The following is a 22,027-nucleotide window of genomic DNA, read 5'->3' as shown; positions in this document are numbered from 1 at the left end:
AATATGACATGTTCTCAAACAATTGATAGTAGAAATAACATACATCCCTGCAATCCCTTGACTAGAAAGAAAGGCTATTACATCAGGGGTTCTCAACCTTCCTGATACTGCGACCCTTCAATACAGCTCCTCACGTTGTAGTGATCCCCCCAACCATAAAATTATTTTCGTTGCTACTTCATAATTGTAATTTTGCTACTGTTATGAATCATAATGTAAATATCTGATATGCAGAATGTATTCCATTGTTACAAATTGAACATAATTAAAGCATAGTGATTAATCACAAAACAATATGTAGTGATATATTGTGAAATCTTTATGTGTTTTTCAATGGTCTTAGGTGACCCCTGTGAAAGGGTGGTACAACCCCAAAGGGGTGGTGACCCACAGGTTGATACCCGCTGTGTTTCATTAACATATATGTAAACCCTCATGTTCATTGCAGTACTATTGTCATGAGCAAGCAGATGAGAAGAACCTAAATGCCCGTGGATGAGGAATGCACAAATAACCATTACACACACACACACACACACACACTCACAATGGAACTCTGTGCATCACAACAAGTAATGATGAAACTGTGAAACACATCAGGAAACAGATGAATTTAAAGAAATTTTTACTGAATTAAGTTAGTCCTGCAGAAAGAGACACAAGTTGTACGATACTACTGTTACAAAAGAAAAAAAATATTAAGACAAATGTTTTCATACCCAAAGAAATTGATTTTGATGGTCTGTGGTGTGTTTGTGTGTGTCTTGGGTGCAGGGGGAATTCAGAAAGAGAACAGAATCAATAGGTTTGAAATTAGACAAATGTTACCGGAATGAAGGAGAAGATAATCTAAACGAGTGAGGAGAGGGAAGGGAAAGGCAACTATTTGGAAGTGTGAGAAGTTGTCCATATGGTTGAAGTAAAAAAAAAAAAAGATGGTCAAAAATATAACTCCCCAATCACTTCACAATATAAAGATTTTTAAAAACGAACTGATGCTTTTGAATTTTGGTGTGAATATAGACTATTGGCTGCCCGGAGAAGAAACACGTGTGTCATGGAAGAAGTACAGCCAACGTGCTCCTTAGAACAGAGGATGCTGAAACATGGTCTCACGTCCTTTGAACAGGTGACAAGGATGAACCAGGTCCTGGAGGAAGATAGCTTGCTTGGTAAAGTAGAGCATCAGTGAAAGAGTGGAAGACCCTCAAGACGGACTGATGCAGTGGCTACAACAAGGTGCTCACACATAGCAAACCTTGTGAGGGCCAGGCAGCTTCATTCTATTACGTACATGTTTCTAAGAATTGAAACTCCTTGGAGCATACCTAGCAACAAGAACCATAGTATTTAATATCCTTATAATTATTTCATTTTATATAATACAAATAGATTTGGAGATTGAAGTACAAATTATGACAATTCTTATAATGATACCTGTCATCACATTAGTGGGATAAAAATGTCCCAACTGTGAAGCTAATTATGAATTACAATTGTCATAGCATCAGGCAAGATAAACTTTGAGTCATCCCTGAAACTATTTATCCTGATCACACAATCCAAGCCAATAAAACCTACAATAACTTTGTTTGTTATTTGGTTTGTTACAGACTTTGTTCCTGATAGAAGATAAAACGGCAAGAGCCACGGAAAAGTCTTGTGAACCTTTCTGGAATTGCACTCACTTCTTTTAATTTTGTGCATTCTTGAAACTCAGGGCCTTTATCACTCTTCAATTTTCTTTTAGCAACATTTTCCACCCTGGCTCTATGATATTCTCTAGGTGGCTGAAATGCTAATTTTCCTTATAAAGGTCTGGCCACCAAGTGAAGCATGTTTACTTTACCTTTCTCAAAATTCCATATGTAGTGATGTATTTACTCTATACAAATTATGTATTTACATATATGTGCATTTATAAAACTATCATAGATATATGAAATATATCTAGTTGATTGTCTCTGCCTTTAGAATTAAATGCCATGAGGTCAATGCCATGTTTGTTTTAAAAAGTGTATATACCCATTTTGCCTTAAACTCATGGAGATCAATAAATCATTGAAAGAATTGACATTTCTTCTTCTCAAAATGCAATCATTTCTGCTTTATTAAGGAAATAGGTGATTTCTGGCATTCAGTTGGTTTGTGTAGTGACAGAGCCTGCATCTGTATACTCTAATGAATCCCTAAGGTAATGTTGTGGCTTCATATATACATTATTGCTGAGGATTAATTCTAGAGATGTCTATGCACCATGGTTTCCCTCAACAAGCAGAGCTGGGTCTCCATAGACCCTTTAATTATATGTGTCAGAAAGAGTTCCTGTTAGCATCATGGGAGGTTTGTCTCTGGAGAGGTCCATAACGGAATCACTATCTCCCTGTTCCCAGTAGTTAACTGTTCTACCCCTTATTGGCCCCGTAGGAAAGGAAACTCCCCGAAACCAGAACCTATTTGATCATTAATTTATTTATCTGACTGCTGCTAGCTGCTAATTTCTAACAGCTATTCCCCTTCAAGCTGAGCTATTACTGAGAATCTTGAAGAGTAAGTAAGGAAAGCATAATTGATCATGGTTTTGATTATGAGTAAGGTTGTTACTTCTTATTTTCTCATCAAGTAGCAGTCCTTTGGACCTAACTTTTTGGGGGGCTGCTTTATATTAAATGCATAGTGTGGATTGTGATGTCAGGTTCAGAGAGGTTGAGTGAGGGGAGAAAACAACAGATCAAGGACAAAAACTCATGCAAGCCAATTTCAAGGTCATCAGGACTCTTTTCCCTAAAGTGTCCCCTTGAAGAATATTCAACCTTTTTGAAAAGCACTAGAGAAGAATTTCCAAGTAGGGTAGATTTTTTTTTCTTCCTTGGATTGAATTTCTGATTTGAGAATCACTCAAGAAGGAAGTTTTACTCATGGAACAAGGTACTGCTTTAGATCAAATCTCCAGTAAGTGAAAATTTTGGAAGAGAGAGCTGACCAGCAAAATTTATCAAAGCAGTTTTCTGTCCCTTGGTTAATTAAAATTGAGATAAGTGTTTAGAAATTGTTTTTTCCCATGTATTTGCAAGTTACTATCAAAGGTTCCATATCAGGAACACAGTGGAGATCCTACTGAAACATGTGTTTTTATTGCATAGGATAGTGGTAAGTCACAGAGGGTATTGTGTTTTCCTTGACAAATATCAGATTATATGACATTGAAAACATTATTCTACTTATTACAATCTGAAAGACTTTACCTTAAGGCATGTTATAATATTTCTTAAATCAATAAGTTCTGTTTTCAATAAAAATCAAGTAATCCACCAGTATGAAAACATTTTAATATTATGACCACATAATATTTAGATGTAATGAAGCAAAAGAGTTGGAATATTGTTAGACATCAATGACGAAACACCATAGACTAAATAGAGACAAGGGGGAAAAAAATCACAAAGAGTACGTGCGGAGATAGTGGAATGAGAAGATGTGAACTGCAGAAAGGATTCTACCAAGAATGACTTACTTGGTCTTGAACAACTATTTTGTAAATTATTAGATGGGCTTGTCATTTAGTATAATGAAAATTTAAATGGAATATAGATATACCTACGCACATACATATAAATATACCTATATACATAGACCATGGAGAATGATATAGATAACTATATAAATTAGATATGTTACTTATATTTAATATATAAATAATAAATATATAGATTATGCATATATATAATAATCCCTGAGATGTATAAATGTTTAATGGGTTCCAAGGAGAAACAAAGGTTGATGGCTTGTTTCCACCAAGAGGTACCTTGGAAGAAAAGGTTAGTTATTTCTGTCTCAAAAATAAGTTGTTAAACTTCTATGAAGAATCATTGTATTCTTACATGATAGAGTTAATAATGAGTTGAATCAACTCAATAATAATTTGTTGGTTGCATTTTTTATTAAAACTTAGGTCATTATCTAAATATTGACCTGCATATGGATATTTTATATGTATTTTGTTGATATTTGATGTGGGTAGAGAAAAAACAAACATAAAGCCCACTTTTTATAGTAACAACTTGATAAATGTTGTTCTACTGATTATAATGGCAAAGCCTTGTGTACGGAAGAAGAAATTGTGGATGAATTCTAGGAAGCACTGTTTTGGTCTTGGCAGCCACTTAGTAAAAGTTATTGATGAAGAAACATGAAGATGTTCATGTCTCAGTATTCTAAACAATTTGTGCAGTGGGAATTAATCTCTGAAAACCCTCTAATCTAAATGTGGTATACTTAAAATTTTAGAATGTAAAATAAAGCAAGTTTCATTTAGGAAAATTCTAGCCTTCATAATATAAGTGGAAATGTCATAATACACAATAATGCAGACTTAAATAAATAACCCAAAATAAGTTAGCATCATAGTTTATATATATATATATATTTAGGAGGTTTTTTTTGGTCTATAATAGCTGAATCCAAGGTAACTGACACTGAGAGAAGAAAAGAGATTAGGGCGAAATATTATGGGGCTTATCACACCACTACATTTGTTATTATCACAAGGAAGCCCTCTTGACGTCACCGATACAATTCTCATGGACTACATGCATTTATTGGTACAATGTCTAGAATGCATCCCGGGTTATTTTATCTTCCTACAGATGGGAAAAGCGAGGTCAATATAAGTCAGTGCATACCTAAGGTCAGTGAGGAAATCATTTGCATTGTTACCTGATGAAACTGAATTAGGTATTCATATAGGTACAGAGAAATACAACTGGAAATGTTAAGGAAAGTGTAGAAAGAATAGAAGAGTGGAGAAATCTTAAAGGAAAGCAAATGTACTGAAAGACATTATAGAATGCTTGTTTACATAGTTATCTGGAAATCCTTTGTTACATCTTTCATTGCTACCGTCCCCTGACTAATTTAATCTCTGTCTCCAAATCATATAAAAATTTACACAATTGTTTTCTTCATCAATTTAATTAAATAACAGATACTGGAAAACAGTGGCCTGTGTTATTTTAATCAAAAATCAGTTATCATCGGTTCTGTAGTCCGGAATGTGTATCCAAAAGTCCCTGATTAATGATCTGTTTAAAATAATATTTTTTGAAGTTTTCTTTCATTTTTTCATGACATTATAATATTTGACATTTGGTGTTAAATATTATGTTCTCTACAACTATGATATAGCATGAAAACATTTTGGCTAGAAATATAACTGTTTATACAACTCGCTCATTATCCTAGAACGCTGTTCTTGAAACAATTGAAATAAAAAACCTTTCCAGGTGAAATATTAGTTTGGTTTGAAATTCCTTTAATCAGGACTCGGATTTGCTTTTTTTACCAACTAATCTCATTATTTTGCACAAATCACTTTCCATAGCTTATCCTTAATCTCTGACATTGAGCAGTTTGATTAGAAAACTGTGGAACTTCTTTTCACTGAAAATCCTATTATAGCATGAATAAATAAACCTAAAATTTGATTTTCACAACTAGGCTTTACGTACTGAAAACAATCATTGCAGGTTTGAAATAAAACATATATTAAACATGCTCAGAGACCTCAATATGGTCTTTCATTAAAATTCTGATACTGGTTTCCTGTTGTTACAGAACAGCCACAAAATCCTCCATGATCCCAACTGAGAACCGTACAGAAGTGACTGAGTTCATCCTTGTGGGGTTCACCAATGACCCAGAAGCGCACATCCTGCTTTTCATAACGTTTTTCCTCATCTACCTCATCAGTCTGGTTGGGAACCTGGGAATGATCCTGTTGATCCTGCTGGACTTCCGTCTCCACACTCCCATGTACTTATTCCTCAGCAGCCTCTCTCTGGCAGACTTTGGTTACTCCTCAGCTGTCACTCCCAAGGTAATGACAGGGCTTCTCACAGGAGACAACGTCATCTCCTATAATCTTTGTGCCGCTCAATTCTTCTTTTTTGGAGCTTTTGCTGTTACTGAAAGCAACCTTTTGGTTGTGATGGCTTATGATCGGTATGCAGCAGTGTGCAAACCCCTTCATTACACCACCACCATGACAGCAAATGTGTGTGCTTGTCTGGTCATAGGCTCCTATGTTTTGGGTTTCCTGAATGCTGCCATCCACACTGGGAACATTTTCAGGCTCTCCTTCTGTCGGTCCAATGTGATTGATCACTTTTTCTGCGATGCTCCTCCTCTTCTGGCTGTCTCATGCTCTGACAGATACATCACAGAGGTAGTCATTTATATAGTGGTATCTATCAATTCCTTCTTCTCTGTCATGATAATATTGACTTCATATATATTTATATTTACTACTATCCTGAGGATGCACTCCTCTGAAGGACGCCAGAAGGCTTTCTCCACCTGTGCGTCCCACCTCACTGCAGTGTCCATCTTCTATGGGACAGTCACCTTCATGTACCTGCAGCCAAGCTCCGGTCACTCTATGGACACAGACAAAATGGCCTCTGTGTTCTATGCCATCGTCATCCCCATGTTGAACCCCCTAGTGTACAGCTTGAGGAATAAAGAGGTCAAGAGTGCCTTTCTAAAAACTGTTGGGAAGGCAAAATCTTTTAAAGGAATCATAATTTAATGATATTGAATCCATCAACTTTTGTTTCATGCAGCTGAGATATGTGTATAATCATGGAATATATTTACCTTTCAAACTTACAAGTTTCCACATTACTGAAACAACGTTCTCAGGTACTTTAGTCTGCAAAGTAAAACTTCAATGATATGAAACCATAGGAATACTCTCTAAAGAAAACTCACTTGTTAGCGTAGAATTTATTTAAAAATAATCCTTATTGCATTTCGTGACTTTATTTGTTAACATAATAATGTATACTCTGACATACATAAGCCCATAAACTTGCAGGCACATACTTATGTTGTCAAAGGTCATACCCCATTGCTTATGGAAAACCCATGACATCTCAACCCCATGGATTGAGAAATTCATTTTAAACTAATTATTATGAGTCTATTTTTATTCCAGATTTTCATGCATTATCTGAGTACGACAATACATTCTCGGATACACACGTATGTATTATAACATGTAAAAAGATTTTACAATAGACATTTAGAAATAGAAAAGAGAGATTAGTTTTGATGTTCTATTTTCCTCCATCCCTGATTCCATCTCTTTACTCAGAAGCCATAATTATGGTCTTGAAACATACTCTATCTAATGTTCAGTGATAATTTTACATCTTGTGCCTGTTGACCTTAATAAAATATATTTTAGTTGGGTATTTATTTGTGCCATTTGTTTTAAAAAAGAAAGAATAATAAAGTTTGTAAGATTCTGGAAGCTGACTTTTTTCATATGAGTGCACATGTAGTTTCATCCATGCTAATGTCTCTAGTTATGGTTTATTTTTACTGTGATCTAATGCCTAACTATGTGGGTCAATTGTGGATTACTTATCCAAAAGAATGTTTTCTCCTAATATTTTCTACACACACAATACTCTGAATCGGCTTCTTGGTTTCCAGGTGCCTGACTGATTTTTTCTCCATTTCATTGATAAACTTTGTAAAACATTCTGGGTTAGAAGGTAGCTAACTTATTCGACTTTTAAGATAATATGTCCTTGTATCACAAATGCACATCTACAGGCCTGTGTGAATGTTCTTGATGCTCTGTCTCTAACACATAACTGGACATAACCACAATGAGTCTTGTCAATATAGTGAGTGCCAAATGATTTAATTTGGCATATTCTTTGATTGCAATGAAGAATAGTTTATATTGTATCACTATTTCTAATTTATTTCTTGAAAATAACAATTCATATTGCTTTCCACATTTTCTATTAAGTGTTTACCACAAGATTTTGCTTATGAATTTGAGCATCATATATAATTCTGTAAATCATTCCTTTAGTGATGATGTGTTACAACTATTTCCTCTTTTATTGATTTTCTTATTTTTAGAGTGATTGCTAAGGCCAAAATATCAGTGTGAATGTAGTTCAATGTATCACCTTTTCTTATTCCTTTGAACTTTTTTGTCCATTTAAGAAAACTTTTTCAAAAAAATGACATAAATATATTTTCCTAAATCTTCTTTTAAAAGTTTAAGCCGTTAACCCAACTTGACTTGTCATTTATTAAGTAAATGGGGTAGATATCTAATACAATATTTTTCATGTTTAATAACTTTTCCAAAATATTTTATGAATAGTATCTCTTTTGACCCTCTCCACCCCCCTTACCCTCATAGCCCCTTGATAGATTATAAATTGTTATTCTTTGTATCTCACACTGACTGCTGAATCCCTTCCCCCGTGTTTTCTGTTGCTCTTTCCCCTGGAGACATGTGTATGTCTATGTATTGATCGTTACGATGGGCTGTCCCTTTCTTCCTTCCTCTCCCCCACCTCCCCCTACTCTTCTTGGATCGCTATTCCACTCCTGTTCCTGGGTTCTGTGTGCTGTGAGCGCCCATCTTTTATCTACACCTGTGTACATGTTCTGGACGAGTCTGAATTGAGAACCAGCACTGGGGTCATGGTAGTAGGGGGTAAAGAAGCCTCAAGGAACCAGAGGAATATAGTGTGTTTCATCGGTGCTTTACTGCACCCTGGTTGACTCATCCTTTCCCTGTGGTCCCTCTGTGCTTGGATTGTTCCATTGTCTAAGATGGGCTTTGGATCTCTGCTCCAACCCCCCTCGTTCTCAACAATATGCTTTTGGGGTTTTTGTTTATTTGTTATGTGTCTGCTGATGCCTATTACTCAGTCCTAATGACTCTTCATGATAGCACTAGTGGTGTGTTTCTTCCATATGGGCATGTTGCTTCTCTGCTGAATGGTGGCTGTGTAACTTCAAGCCTTTAAAGCCCCAGATTCTATATCTTTTAATAGCCGGCACCAACCGCCTACTTCACCACATTTGTTTATCCACACCTGTTTTGCCATCAGCAATTGTCGAGAGGATGAACACTTCAGTGTGCTGATTGGTTAGAAAAAGTGCTCTTATATTGAGGGAGGGAATGAGCATAGGCCCAAAGTTCATCCACTACCTCAGTGTATTGTCGTATAAAAATATGTACATGGGCCAATACTTTATTTTGGTGGATTAGTATATTTACATATGTACACTGCTATGTTATACCTTTATTCATTGCTTTGATTCCTACATCCTTCCTCTGTTTCCTTTTATCTTCCTCCTACCCCACCATTACTTTCCCCTTATTCATGTCTCTTGGTACCTCCACTTAGCTAGTTTGCTATTGCTCCAACAACCCCCTCTCCTCGATCCCTATCTCCTCCTTGTTATTGACTCCTGTACCCTCATTGTTCCCCTGTCTATGGCGCTGTCTGCTCACCACCTCCTTCCCCCTCTCACTTCAACACCGCCCCCCCAGGTCTCCCCGGGATTGTTGGTCCTACTGCTTTCTCCTCATGCTTATCTTATATAGTTAGACACACCGACTATGACATAACCCAAACTAATATAAAAGACATGAAAGAGAAAAGAAAAAGAAAAGGGACCAAAAACCCCAAAAACAAACAGAGAAGAAATATACAAAAATCCCAGACTGGTCACCGGACTTTATGATTGCCCAGGAGCTGCCCCTTAACATTGTTATTTGGATAACCTAAGGCTGTTCGGTTGCCTCTGGGCCCTCAAACTCTCCTATTTAGACAGTGAAGCCCATGGCAAATAGGAAGAAGCTCAATATTGGCTCCTCCCTCCATTACCTCCACTGCCTCCTGGACTATAGTTTCCTCCACCATATGGTCCCCCATTTTCCTGCTCCCCAAAGTTTCCACTCTTCATTGGACTGTATTTAGATGGTTGTGGGCTATAATATCCAAAGGCATTGTACTTTTCACTTCCATAATTTTCTCCTCCATAGTTAGTTGCCATAACCACCTCTGTAGTCCCCACACTGGCTGCCAGGTCTTCCACCATCACAGCCTCTTCATCCTCCTCCATAACCAGGCTCACCTCCAAACTTGCCACCTCCAGGGCCTTCTCAATGCCCATTGTAGCCATCACCAAGTGCACAACCACTTCCATATCCATCAGATCCTCCTCTGAAGTTACTTCTTGGTCCGGGTGCAAAATTTCCCCACCACCACGTGAATCCACAAACCAAAACTGCCTTCTCTTCCACTTCTGGAACTTTGGACCTGCTGCATTTCTTGTCTAGATATAGCCTTTCTTACGTCAGCATTATGATCACTGAAACGTGTGCTATTCGGCAATACAGTTTTATTCACAGGATCATGGTTATCAAAATTAGCAAAACCAAAAGGACCAAAAGTTTCCAGACTGTCTATCAGTAATTATCTAAATAGTATCAACTTTTCCATATTCCTCAGAGTAATCTCTGAGGCAGTGGTTCTCAACCCTCCTAATGGCTCGACCCTTTCATACAATTCCTCATGTTGTGGTGACCCCCAAATGAATCATCATGTAAATATCTGATAGCAGGATGTCTTTTCATTGTAACAAATTTAAAATAATTAAAACATAATGATTCATCACAAAACAAGATGTAATTTACAATTGTTAAATATTTATTTTGAATTACAAATAAATGAAATTTTCTTGAAGCATAGTGTAGGATGGGTAACAGTCTTAATATAACAACAGTAAACTAATATGCTACATTTTAGGATGGGATGGGCAAAAAGCCAACCTCAGTGCGAAGGTTGAAGTAGCTTCTTTCTCACCAGATCTGGGTATCTGCCTGTGGGTGGACCCGCCTAGAGATGATAGAGGAGTGGTGTCTCGGTTCCTAAGAGCATCAGACATATGTGTGTTCTGATGGTCTTAGGGGACCCTTGTGAGAGTGTTGTTCAATCCCTCAAAAGGGTTGCAACCCACAAGTTGAGAACCGCGGCTCTAAAGAGATGTTCCACCATATCTTCTTTAATACCACCAACAAACAGCTTCTTCACAGTCACCGTACTTGAGGCCCTGTTTTCCGGATTGCTCTTTTGCTACAGCGCCTTAAGTCCACTGGCCCATCACTTGAATGGGGTCTTGCAGCCATGGCAGCATCAAGTTCAGCCAAGGATCAGAAACTTGCCAAACCAAATCCTCTCAATCTTTTACTTGCAGGATCCCTCATGACCACACAGTCTGTAAGTTTTAATGCCAAGCTTTCTTATGTGGTTTCAAAGCTTAATCCACCAATGAAGAATTTACAAAACTACTCCTTTTTGCTCTCCATCACGGACTCATTCGCTTCAGCGAGATAGAGCAATCGCCAGGGAGAACAAGAACCGACAAGTCCTGGCTCTGAGAATTGTGCTGCTGAAGAAACAACTCAGCAAGGAAGAATTCAGCTCAGGATTCGAGGTGCTGCTGCTTCTCCCCATCTAGCGGCTTCGTCATGCTGACGAATGACTGCAGTGTTAACTTTCTTGGGAATTATTATGAGTGGCTAATATAAAGTCATTTCTTCTACATTCTTATAAATGCAATTTAAATATCTTTAAATATTTAAAGGTATAATGAAAACACATTCTTAAACATAACTTGAAGCATAAGATATACAAAATGATACATATATAATTCCTGGATATAGCTCTGTGGTGTGTAAACATATTCATGTATTTACAAGGCTCAATCTAATGGGGAAAACAGAAATTAAACAAGTAAACACACATAAGAGTTACATACACAAAAACTGAACCCAAACCCAAACTCTCTGCCCTCCACTCAATGTCAACTTAAGTGACACCCCCTGTGGGTGTCTGAGACTGCAAGTCTTTCAGGAGTAGGAAGCCATGTCTTTCTCCTGAGGAGCAGCTGGTGGTTTCAAACCATGGACCTTGGGGATCACACCCCATTGCTTCTATGAAGCTTTTGCTTTAGGTTAATTGGTGCATTATCACACATAATTAGCTAAAGTGATGCAAATCCATTTATAGTCTCCTCAATAATCAAAGTTGAGGCTCCAAGGATGATGTAATCATAATCCTTTGTCACGTGGGAGAAAGTTTTTATATCCCACATGGGAGATTTGTCAGCTGGGAGATCCATGACAGCCTCACTACGTCCTGGTTCCTAGCATTTACCCTTTTAAATTTCCACATGTATCCAACTGCCCTCATATAAGAATGGAAAATGCAAGAATCAAGGCTACTAAGGTCATTAATTCATTTCTCTGGTTGCTAAGAGCTGTTTATTTTTAACAGGGAACTTCCTTCAATCTGAGATATGACTTAAATCCTACATAAATGAGGACAGAAAAGTCCAAAAGAATAATGTTGATTGTGCTTATAATGATCCCCTATTGCTTTTCATCATAGCATCTGTCTTTTAGTGAGAATCTTGGGGAAGTTAGTTTTAGATTATTTCCTCATCCTGATATGAGGCTTGAAGAAGTGGACTTATCTGACAACAGGGAGCAACAGATCCAAGACTACAAGTCATGCTAGCTGGTTCCAACCAAAAGCATTCTCTATCTTATTTCTACAACTAAAGAGCATTTAATCTTTTGAATATTCATAGAAGAAGAACTTCCAGAGAAGCTTATGGACAGAATGCCTTATTTTAGAAATACTCATATGTGAAGATGCTGGATTTATAATTTACCTTGCTCAGGCCACCAGGTAAGCCTTTAGGTGAACCATGCAGTGTATGTAAATTAGTACAGATAAAGAAAACTGGGAAAATGTGTCAAGGCATCCACTTACTTGGATTCTAATTAAGACCGTAGCTTTGAATCTTTCACTATATATTGTTCTTATATCATATAGATAAAAGGTATATATATTAAGCATTATGGATGGCCTATTAAAACATGCACTCAAACATGTGACAGCAAGGAAAGATACCAGAAAGACATTGAGTTCTTCCTTTCCTAGTATGAGTGTGTATGTCTTTGAAAGGTTATTTAAATTTTATCTTGGAATTTTATTTTAAGGAATAAGATAGTATTAATTCTCTATGTTTATTCCATGATTATTGAGAGAATTGAGTAGGAAATCAATATGAAAAGACATCGAAACTTGAATGTCCATATTCCTATCAATAAAAGAAGTAGTATAAAGAACAAGAGTTGGAATCATCTTGAACATGAACTACAAAACACACTGAATGTTGATGTGGAAATATCACCTAAGAATTTAAAGAGGAATTAGATCTCCACTCCAGATATGATTTTAACTACTAAAGACAAACCTGGTATTAGATATACATTTAAAAAAATTAATATACAACAGTAATATGCTCTGGCGTTATTTCTTTTTTTATTAAAAGATCATTTTATTGGCAGCTGTTACAGCTACTATAACAATCCATACCTCAGTTGTATTAAGAATTTTTGTACATATATTGCCATCAGAATTTTATAAACATTTACTTTCTATTTGACTCCTTGGTATCAGCTCCTCCTTTTTCCCTCCCTTGACCCCTCTCACCCTTGTGACTCCTTGAAAAATGATAAATTACTAGCATTTCCATATCTTACACTGAACACTGTCTCCCTTTCCCTATGGTTTCTGTTGTTCAACCCCTTGGTATGGTGGTGGTTACGTGTTTATCATATCGATTGGTTACCCGACCTCCATCCATCTCACCACCTTACCCTTTAACCCCTGGTGTCACTACTACCATTCCTGTTTCTGGATTCTGGGTATCATGTGCTTTTATCTGTACCTGTGTACATGCTCTGAGCTGTCCCACAGTGAAAGGCAGGATCGGGGTTTTGATAGTGGGGGGTGAGGAAGCCTCATGGAACCAAAGGAATATTGTGTGTTTCATCAGTGCTCTACTGTGCCCTGGTCGACTCATCCCAGCCTTGTGACCCTTCTGTGAGGGAATATCCAATTTTTCACAGTTAGGTTTCAGGTCTCTGCTCCAACCCAGCTGGTTCTCAACAATATGGTTTTGTTTGCTTGTTTGTATTGTGTCTTCTGACGTCCTCTACCTAATCTTGTTGATACCTCCTGATTGCATAGGCTGGTATGCGTCTTCCATGTGGGCTTGTTGCTTCACTGCTAGATGGTCGCTTGTTTAGCTTCAAGACTTTATGACCCCAGATGCTATATCTTTTGATAGCCTGAAACAATCTTCTTTCTTCACCACATTTTCATATGCAGCCATTTGTCTTCAGTGATCCTGCCAAGGTGAGAATTGCAGAATGTTAAAACAAAGTGTTCCTGCGTTAAGGCAAGAGTTCTTTAGCAGAACCCCAAAATCCATCCACTACCTCAGTTATTGCCATGTAAATATATGGACATAGGCTAATACCTCTATTAATATGAATTAATGCATTTACATATGTACACACCTATGCTTATACATCTATGCATATCTTTGCTTTCTTGATCATTCCTCTGTTTCCCTTTACCTTGCTCCTGCCCCACCATCATGCTTGCCTTTCTTCTGCCTCTTAGTAATTCCTCTCAGCTGGATTGCCATTGGCTCAACACCCTTAGAATCTCTATTTCCTCCTCCTTGTTGATTTTAATTCCCTAGTTGTTCCCCTGTCTATGGCTTTGTTTGCTCACAGGTCCCAATTCCCACCTCCTCTTTAAGGGAGTAAGAATTGGAATCTTTCGCCCTCAGATTTTGTAGTGGTTCCAAAAGGCTGACCTCATTTCGTAGCCCAATGGATATCGACACCACCACCAGTGTTCCTTACTTGCAGAAGACAGATGACACTACCTCCTTCTGTAGGAGACATAGCGTTTGAAAACCTAAATAGGGTACTATGATTTAGTGGTTTTACATACACTGGGTACTTACAATACAGTGATATTTTTTAGGATAAAAATATCTTTTAGTGAGGGTGGGAAGGGGGAAGATGGGAAAAGAGGAACTGATACAAAGGGCTCAAATAGAAAATGTTTTGAAAATGATGATGGCAACATATGTACAAGTGTGCTTGATACCACTGATGTATAGAATGTTATAAGAGCGGTAAAAGCCCACAATAAATGTTAATTATAAAAATAGGAAAATATCATCTTTTATTTATAGATTTTCATTCTCACAGAAAACTGTTCTTGACAAAATGCAAGTGACAGAATATTGTGCGTTGAAGTAAAAGAAATTGAATTTCACACAAGCTTAATTGGGCTAATCTATTTTCATTAATTACAACAATATTTTGTGCCAATGTTAGAAAATCTGAGTTGGGATCCTGTCCCATTTGGATCGGTAGCTAAACTTGTGATCTTGAATGACATGTTTTCCTTCTCTGATTTTACTTTGGGAAATTCCTTCATTGGAGTACCATATCATTTCATTAATAACTGAAAGTAGAAGGTTGTTTAATGGCAATGTATTAAATCTAGAGAATCCTGGAAGCAATCAAGGAAATGCGAAACTTAGAGGCAGACATCTCATTGATAACAGCAGTGTTCTATCCTCTGTCCTTCTGATCCTGTTTCTCATTTCTACAGGACAGACACAAGATCCCCCAATGTTCCCAAGGGAAAACGACTCAGAGGTGACTGAGTTCATTCTTGTGGGATTAACCAATAATCCCACCCTGCAGACTCTGCTCTTCATAATGTTTTTCCTCATCTACCTCATCGCTCTGGTTGGAAACCTAGGGATGATCCTGCTGATCCTGCTGGACTCCCGTCTCCACACTCCCATGTACTTTTTCCTCAGCAGCCTCTCTCTGGCAGACTTTGGTTACTCCTCAGCTGTCACTCCCAAGGTAATGGCAGGGCTTCTCACGGGAGACAACATCATCTCCTGTAATCATTGTGCCACTCAATTCTTCTTTTTTGCAGCTTGTGCCATTGCAGAAAGTAACCTCTTGGTCGCAATGGCTTATGATCGCTACGCAGCTGTGTGTAAACCGCTCCATTACACCACCACCATGACATTAAATGTGTGTACTGCTCTGAGCATAGGATCTTATGCCATTGCTTTCTTGGATGCTTCCATCCACACTGGGAACATTTTCAGGCTCTCCTTTTGTCGGTCCAATGTGATTGACCACTTTTTCTGTGATGCTCCTTCGCTTTTGCCCCTCTCATGCTCTGACAGATACATCACTGAGCTAGTTATTTATTTGATAGTATCTTTCAATACCGTCTTTTCTCTGATGGTAATACTGACGTCTTATATATTAGTATTTGCTACGATCCTGAGGATGCGCTCCTCTGAAGGCCGCCAGAAGGCCTTTTCCACCTGTGCGTCCCACCTCACTGCAGTCTCCATCCTCTATGGGATAATCACCTTCATGTACCTGCAGCCCAGCTCCAGTCACTCTATGGGAACAGACAAAATAGCATCTGTGTTCTATGCCATCGTCATCCCCATGCTGAACCCTCTAATCTACAGTTTGAGGAATAAAGAGGTCAAGAATGCCTTCCTAAAAGTTGTCGGGAGATGGCAAAGTCTTTTATACATGTCACATTTTAGTTAGAACCCATTTCATATTGACTCTTTGCTGCTAGATGCATGTAACTAGTTGCTCTCCTAACTCAATGAATTTCTAAATTCTAGAAATAACTTCCCCATCACTTTTTTCAAGCCCCAAAATGAGCTTTTTGAAGACATGAGGTCTAAATCATCATGTTGTTGTTGCTGTTGCTGTTGTTAGGTGTCCGGTGGGTTCTGACTCACAGTGACACTATGTGCAAGAGAACGAAAAACTACCCTCTGTGCCATCTCAGTAGTGTTATGTTTGAACTCATTGTTGCAGACATACGTCAACCCATCTTTTTAAGGCCTTTCTCTAATTCACTGCCCCTCTTCTTTACCAAGCATGATGTCACATTTCTGTGACTGCTCTCTCCTGATAACATGTGCAAAGCACATGAGATAAGGGTTGTCATCCTTGCCTCTAAGGAGCTTTCTAACTGTATCTCTTCCATGACAGATTTGTTTGTTTCTTTAGCAGTCTATGGTACTTTGAATATTCCTCACCAACACCAATATTTAAATGCATGTAATCTTCTTCAGTCTTCCTTATTTAATGTCCAACTTTCACACGTATATGTGGTTATTGAAAATATTATTACATGGCCAGGCTTACCTTTGTCTTCAGAGCAACATCCTTGCCAATCAGGTATTTGATCTGTTGTGGGTTGCCTCCCTGAATGTACCTTGTGGGTCCAAGCAGGATGAAATCCTAGACAACTTCCATCTCTTCTCCTTTGATGGTGATGTAACCCATTGGGAGTACAAATAGTAATCGGTATGAAAATAATGGCCTGTGATTTGGGATGTCTTCATTTAAAACCTTCCTTTATTGTATGTTATCACTTCATTTGTTTATAGAATCATTTTAAACTCTGCAACACACAAGCATGTGTACTTGCAAGTACATACTGTGACTGTAATATGCCTGCACACTTATTGCTCTAGAGAGACTCATGACATCCTAACATCAATGGAAAGAGAAATTTATTTAAAAATAAATTTCCTGTGTTATTTGTATTCTAAAATTTTTATTATTGGATTATGATACTACCGTCTTAAATATACATGTACTTAATAGAAATACTTAAGAAGGCCTTGGAGTCAACATCCAGAAAAGAAACACAACATTATCGTAATGCTCCATTTTCTTTCTTATCTGATCTTACCTTCTTTATGTGAAACAATAATTACTATATCGAATATTCAACAACATCCAAGACTTTACATACTAGTTTACTTCTTGAGTCTATACATCATAAAAATAGATTGCAGCATCCATATATATACATAGATATGTGTGGATTGTGATAAGAATTGTATGAATCCCTAATAAAATGTAAAAAAAAGAAAAAAGGAGAGAAAAAAGAAAATGATTAGGGCAAAGAATGTACAGATGTGCTTCATACAATTGATGTATGTATATGTATGGATTGTGATAAGAGTTGTATGAGCCCCTAATAAAATGTGAAAAAAAAAAGCTATTGGAGAAGAAAAGGGGCCGTGTGCAGCAAGTTTGCCCATTGCAATACATCATCTGACTTCCTGACCACTGCTCCCTTGAGTGTTGATCATGGATCCAAGTAAAATGAAATCCTTGACAGCTTCAGTCCATTATCCATTGATTATATTTATTGGTTCAGTTGTGAGAATTTTTCTTTTCTTTGCAATGAGCTTTATCCATATTGAAGGCTGTAATTTCTCATCATCATCAGTAAGTGCTTCAAATTCTTTTCATTTTAGAAAGCAAGGTTGTGTCTTTTGCATATCAAAGGTTGTTAATTAGCCTTCCTCCAATTCTGACTTCATGTTCTTCCTATAATCCAGTGTCTATTTATTTTCCTAGCATACAAATTGAATATACGTATTGGAATTATACAATCCGAATACACACCTTATCCTGATTTTAAACTATGCAATATTACCTGGTTCTGTTCAAATGACTGTCTCTTGACCTATATACATGTTTCAGGGAACATAATTAAGTGTTACAGAATGCCTCATCTTATAATGTTACCCAAGGTTTGTTATCATTCACACAGTCAAATGCCTTTACATAGTGAATAAAACACAAGTAAACATCATTAAAAAAATAGATTTCAGCATCTTTCTGACCTTTGTAACAAGGCATTATAAGATAGGTCCTGGTCACAGCAGAAGTATTATTGGGAAGGAAATTGAAGTAATAAAGGCACACATCAAAAAGATTAAAGAGGTAAAATCAACATCTTAACCTCATCTTTGATTGGAGCAAGATCAGCATAATCAAATCTCAACCAGCAGAAGAAAAGGAATGGTTAAGGTAAGGAAGAGAGTAAATTGATTAGAAAAATATTGAAAGAATTGAAAATATTAAAACTTGGTTCTTTGAAAACGTTGACAAAATTGACAAACCAATGGCAAATTTAACAAAAGAAAGGAAAGATAACATACAAATATCATTGCTTTGAAATGAAATGGGTAGGCTTAATACAGAATGAACTGAAATAAAAGAAATTAAGAACACAATACTATGAGACTACTCCAACAAATCTGAAAAACAAAAAGAAATGGAACATTTTCTAGAAACACATTACTTAACTAAATTAATAAAGACTGACATGGGAAATCTCCACAGAGCATTAAAAATAAATAAATAGATTAGGTCATTAATAATTTCTAACAAAAAAAATGCCCAGGAGCAGACAGCATTACCAAAGAATTCTACAAAACATTCAATTAAGAGCTAGCACTAATGCTACTCAAACTATTCCAGAAATAAAAAAAGGACTGCAAACTCTCAAACTTGTTTTACAAAGCAAGCATACCCTTGATATGAAAATCACACAAAGACATTACCAGAATAGAAAATTACAGACAAATATTCTTTATGAAAATAGATTTTAAAAATTATTGATAAATCCTAGCAAAGATAGTCAAATAAGATATATTTTTAAATACATTATTGTGGCAGTTACATAATCTGTCAATTTATGAAGGGGTGGTGTAGCCTGCTAAACAGCTGGCAGCTTGATGAGCTCATTTTCAGGGACAACGGTGCTAAAGATTTTGCTGGAGGCTAGATACAGTCTCTCCTTGACTCCTTGAGAGACATTCGTTTTGACAAGTCCAATGGAGCTGAACTGATGGAGCCAGGTTCCTGGATCAGGAAGAGCCATGTGGAGACCCCTGCCAGCATTACGATGCTTCCACCATCACTGGGTTCACAAGACTTCCCACCCACAGGCCTCTTATCTTCCTGCAGCTGGCGTCATTTTATGTGTTGAATGACTCTGAAGAGAAATTTATAGACCGATATTGGACATATGGGATAATATCAGACTTATGGATTTGATCTGGACTAGGCTGGGATGTTTTCTCAATATACAATTGCTCTTTTATATAAAATTCTTTCTTATATACATATGAGGGTCTATGAATTTGTTTCTCTTGTCTACCAGGACCAACACAAGTATGAACGGGTAGGATTCATGTCAGTCATGCAAGGATAGTTTAACTTAGGTGAGAAAAACAAAAGCATTTCACTATATTAATAAAACAAAGGAAGAGAAGGACACGGTCATATAAGTTAATGCAGGAAAGGCATGTGACAAAATCCAACTCCCATTCCTGATCAAATAAACTCAGAAAAATAGTAGGGAAATTCTCCAACACAATAAGAGCCATACCTACAAAACCAAAGGAAACACCTCACTAAATAAAGAGAAACTGAAAGAGTGATGCAGAAACTCTCAATGCATCATCAGGAAGAAAAAAGAAAAGGATAGATCAGATGATTAAAAATTACTTTAAAAATAGAGTTCCTGTTGTGTATGGGAACCAGAGAAGGATACCCTTTACTAACACATTTATTTGATATTGTGCTGGAAGTTGTATCCAGAGCTATTATACAATGCAAAGTAATCAAAGGCATCCATTTTGGCAAAGAAGTTAAACTGTATCTGCAGATATGATTCTAAACTTCAAAAATCACGAAAGCTTGACAAGAAAATAGGTGGGAATATGTTTTTGTGATCAGGAAGTTTGGGGAATATAAGATAAAAATAGAAAAATCAACTGAATTCCTGTGTACTAATGAAGAGAGTTCTAAAAATGAAATCAAGAAAATGCTCCTATCTATAGTAGTAACCCCAAAGATGAAATGCTTTGGAATAAATTTAACCAGATAAACAAAAGTCTTCTACAAAGACAACTACAAAACACTATTACAAAACAAAAAAGAAAGAAAGAACAAACAAATTCACTGCCATGGATTCAATCTGGACTCACAGCGACTCTGTTGGACAGAGGAGAACTGCCCCTGGCAGTGCCCAAGACCAGAGCTCTTGACAGGAGTAAGAAGTCCAGTCTTTCTTGGTCAGAGATGCTGGTGCAGAGATGCTGGGCAGCTGATCTTATAGATCCCAGCCCAGTGCATAACCATTAGGTCACCAGGGCTCCAGTAATTAGAGAGAGACCTACACACATGGAGATTCATAAAATGGGAATAGAAATATTGTGAAAATGCCCATACTACCTTGAGTTATCTATAAATATAATGCAATTTCAATCCAAGTCCCAGAAACAGTCTTTCAACACTTGGAGAAACTAATCCTCAACATTATATGTAAAGAGGTCCATGTTAAACAAAACATCATGAAAAAAGAAAAGAAAAACAAGGTAGAGGCTCTTACTTCTTGACCACAAAACCTACTACTAGGCCACAGTAGTCAAAACAGCTAGGTACTGACCCAACAAAACGTACACAGAGCAATGAAACAGAACAGAGCACTCAGCATAGAGCACTCAGAAATGAAGCTCTCCACCTACAGACACTTATTTAGACAAAGCACTCAGACATATTAAATCAAGGTCAGATAAAATGTGTCCAACAAAGAGTGCTAGCAATATTAGATTGCCACTTGCAGAAGGTGAAAGCAGAATCCACACCTCACTCTATATACAAACATGAACTCAAGAAGGATTAAAGATCTAAAAATCAGCACCAAAACTATATAATTCATCGATGAAAAAAAATAAACATAATAAAAATACAGCAGAAGACAAAATAGAAGACTCAGCCCTCCTGAATATAAGATGTTTGTGTTTTTAAAAGACTTTATCAAAAGAGTTAAAAGATAACCCATAGACTGAGAAAAAAATGACGCAATGATTTATCAGATAACGGAATAATCTCAAAAAAATCTATCAAAAAACTGCAACATGTCAACAAGAAAGAGTTAAAACCCAATTTAAAACTGAGCTGAGAACATGCACAGACAGTTCGCCAAGGAAGACAAGTTCGCCAAGAAATATTCACAAACACTAGCTGTTTGGGATGCAAATCAAAATGAAGATGAGACACCCCCTCACACCAGCATCGATGTTGCTGCATTATTAGGTGCCTTTGAGTCAGGTCTAGTGCATGGTGAACCTTTGTGCCACAGAACAAAACACTGCCAAGTCCGGTGCCTTCCTCAAAATTGTTGTCATGCTTGAGCCATTGCTGTATCCAATGAGTCAATTCAACAGTAAGATTAAATTTTAAAGCCCAAATAATAACAAATCCAAAAAATAATGAATGAGGAGGGTGTGGACAAAGCTGAACACTCTCACCCTGCTGGTGGGACGATAAAAATATACAAGCACCGTGGAAAGCAATATGGCATGTTCTCAAGCAATTGGTAGTAGA

At 37.1% G+C, this 22,027-nt stretch overlaps 2 protein-coding genes and 1 pseudogene across 2 annotated transcripts; 2 read left to right on the top strand and 1 right to left on the bottom strand.

The window, feature by feature from the left end:
- The first annotated feature begins 5,632 nt into the window (after positions 1-5,632).
- Positions 5,633-6,586, top strand: LOC142446331 (olfactory receptor 5B12-like). Its single transcript, XM_075548092.1, has one exon. It carries the CDS (start codon positions 5,633-5,635, stop codon positions 6,584-6,586), a length of 954 nt encoding a protein of 317 aa, XP_075404207.1.
- Positions 6,587-9,684: 3,098 nt separating this feature from the next.
- Positions 9,685-11,194, bottom strand: LOC142446330 (heterogeneous nuclear ribonucleoproteins A2/B1-like; annotated as a pseudogene).
- Positions 11,195-15,400: 4,206 nt separating this feature from the next.
- On the top strand, positions 15,401-17,128 carry LOC142445651 (olfactory receptor 5B12-like). Its single transcript, XM_075547595.1, has 2 exons — positions 15,401-16,315; positions 17,057-17,128. Exons 1-2 carry the CDS (start codon positions 15,401-15,403, stop codon positions 17,126-17,128), a joined length of 987 nt encoding a protein of 328 aa, XP_075403710.1.
- The last annotated feature ends 4,899 nt before the right edge of the window (positions 17,129-22,027 follow it).

The sequence above is a fragment of the Tenrec ecaudatus genome, chromosome 4, assembly GCF_050624435.1.
Source record: "Tenrec ecaudatus isolate mTenEca1 chromosome 4, mTenEca1.hap1, whole genome shotgun sequence".
Taxonomy (NCBI): domain Eukaryota; kingdom Metazoa; phylum Chordata; class Mammalia; order Afrosoricida; family Tenrecidae; genus Tenrec; species Tenrec ecaudatus.
The sequence above is the reverse complement of the archived record's forward strand: the minus strand, read 5'-3'. Positions and strand labels throughout refer to the sequence as shown.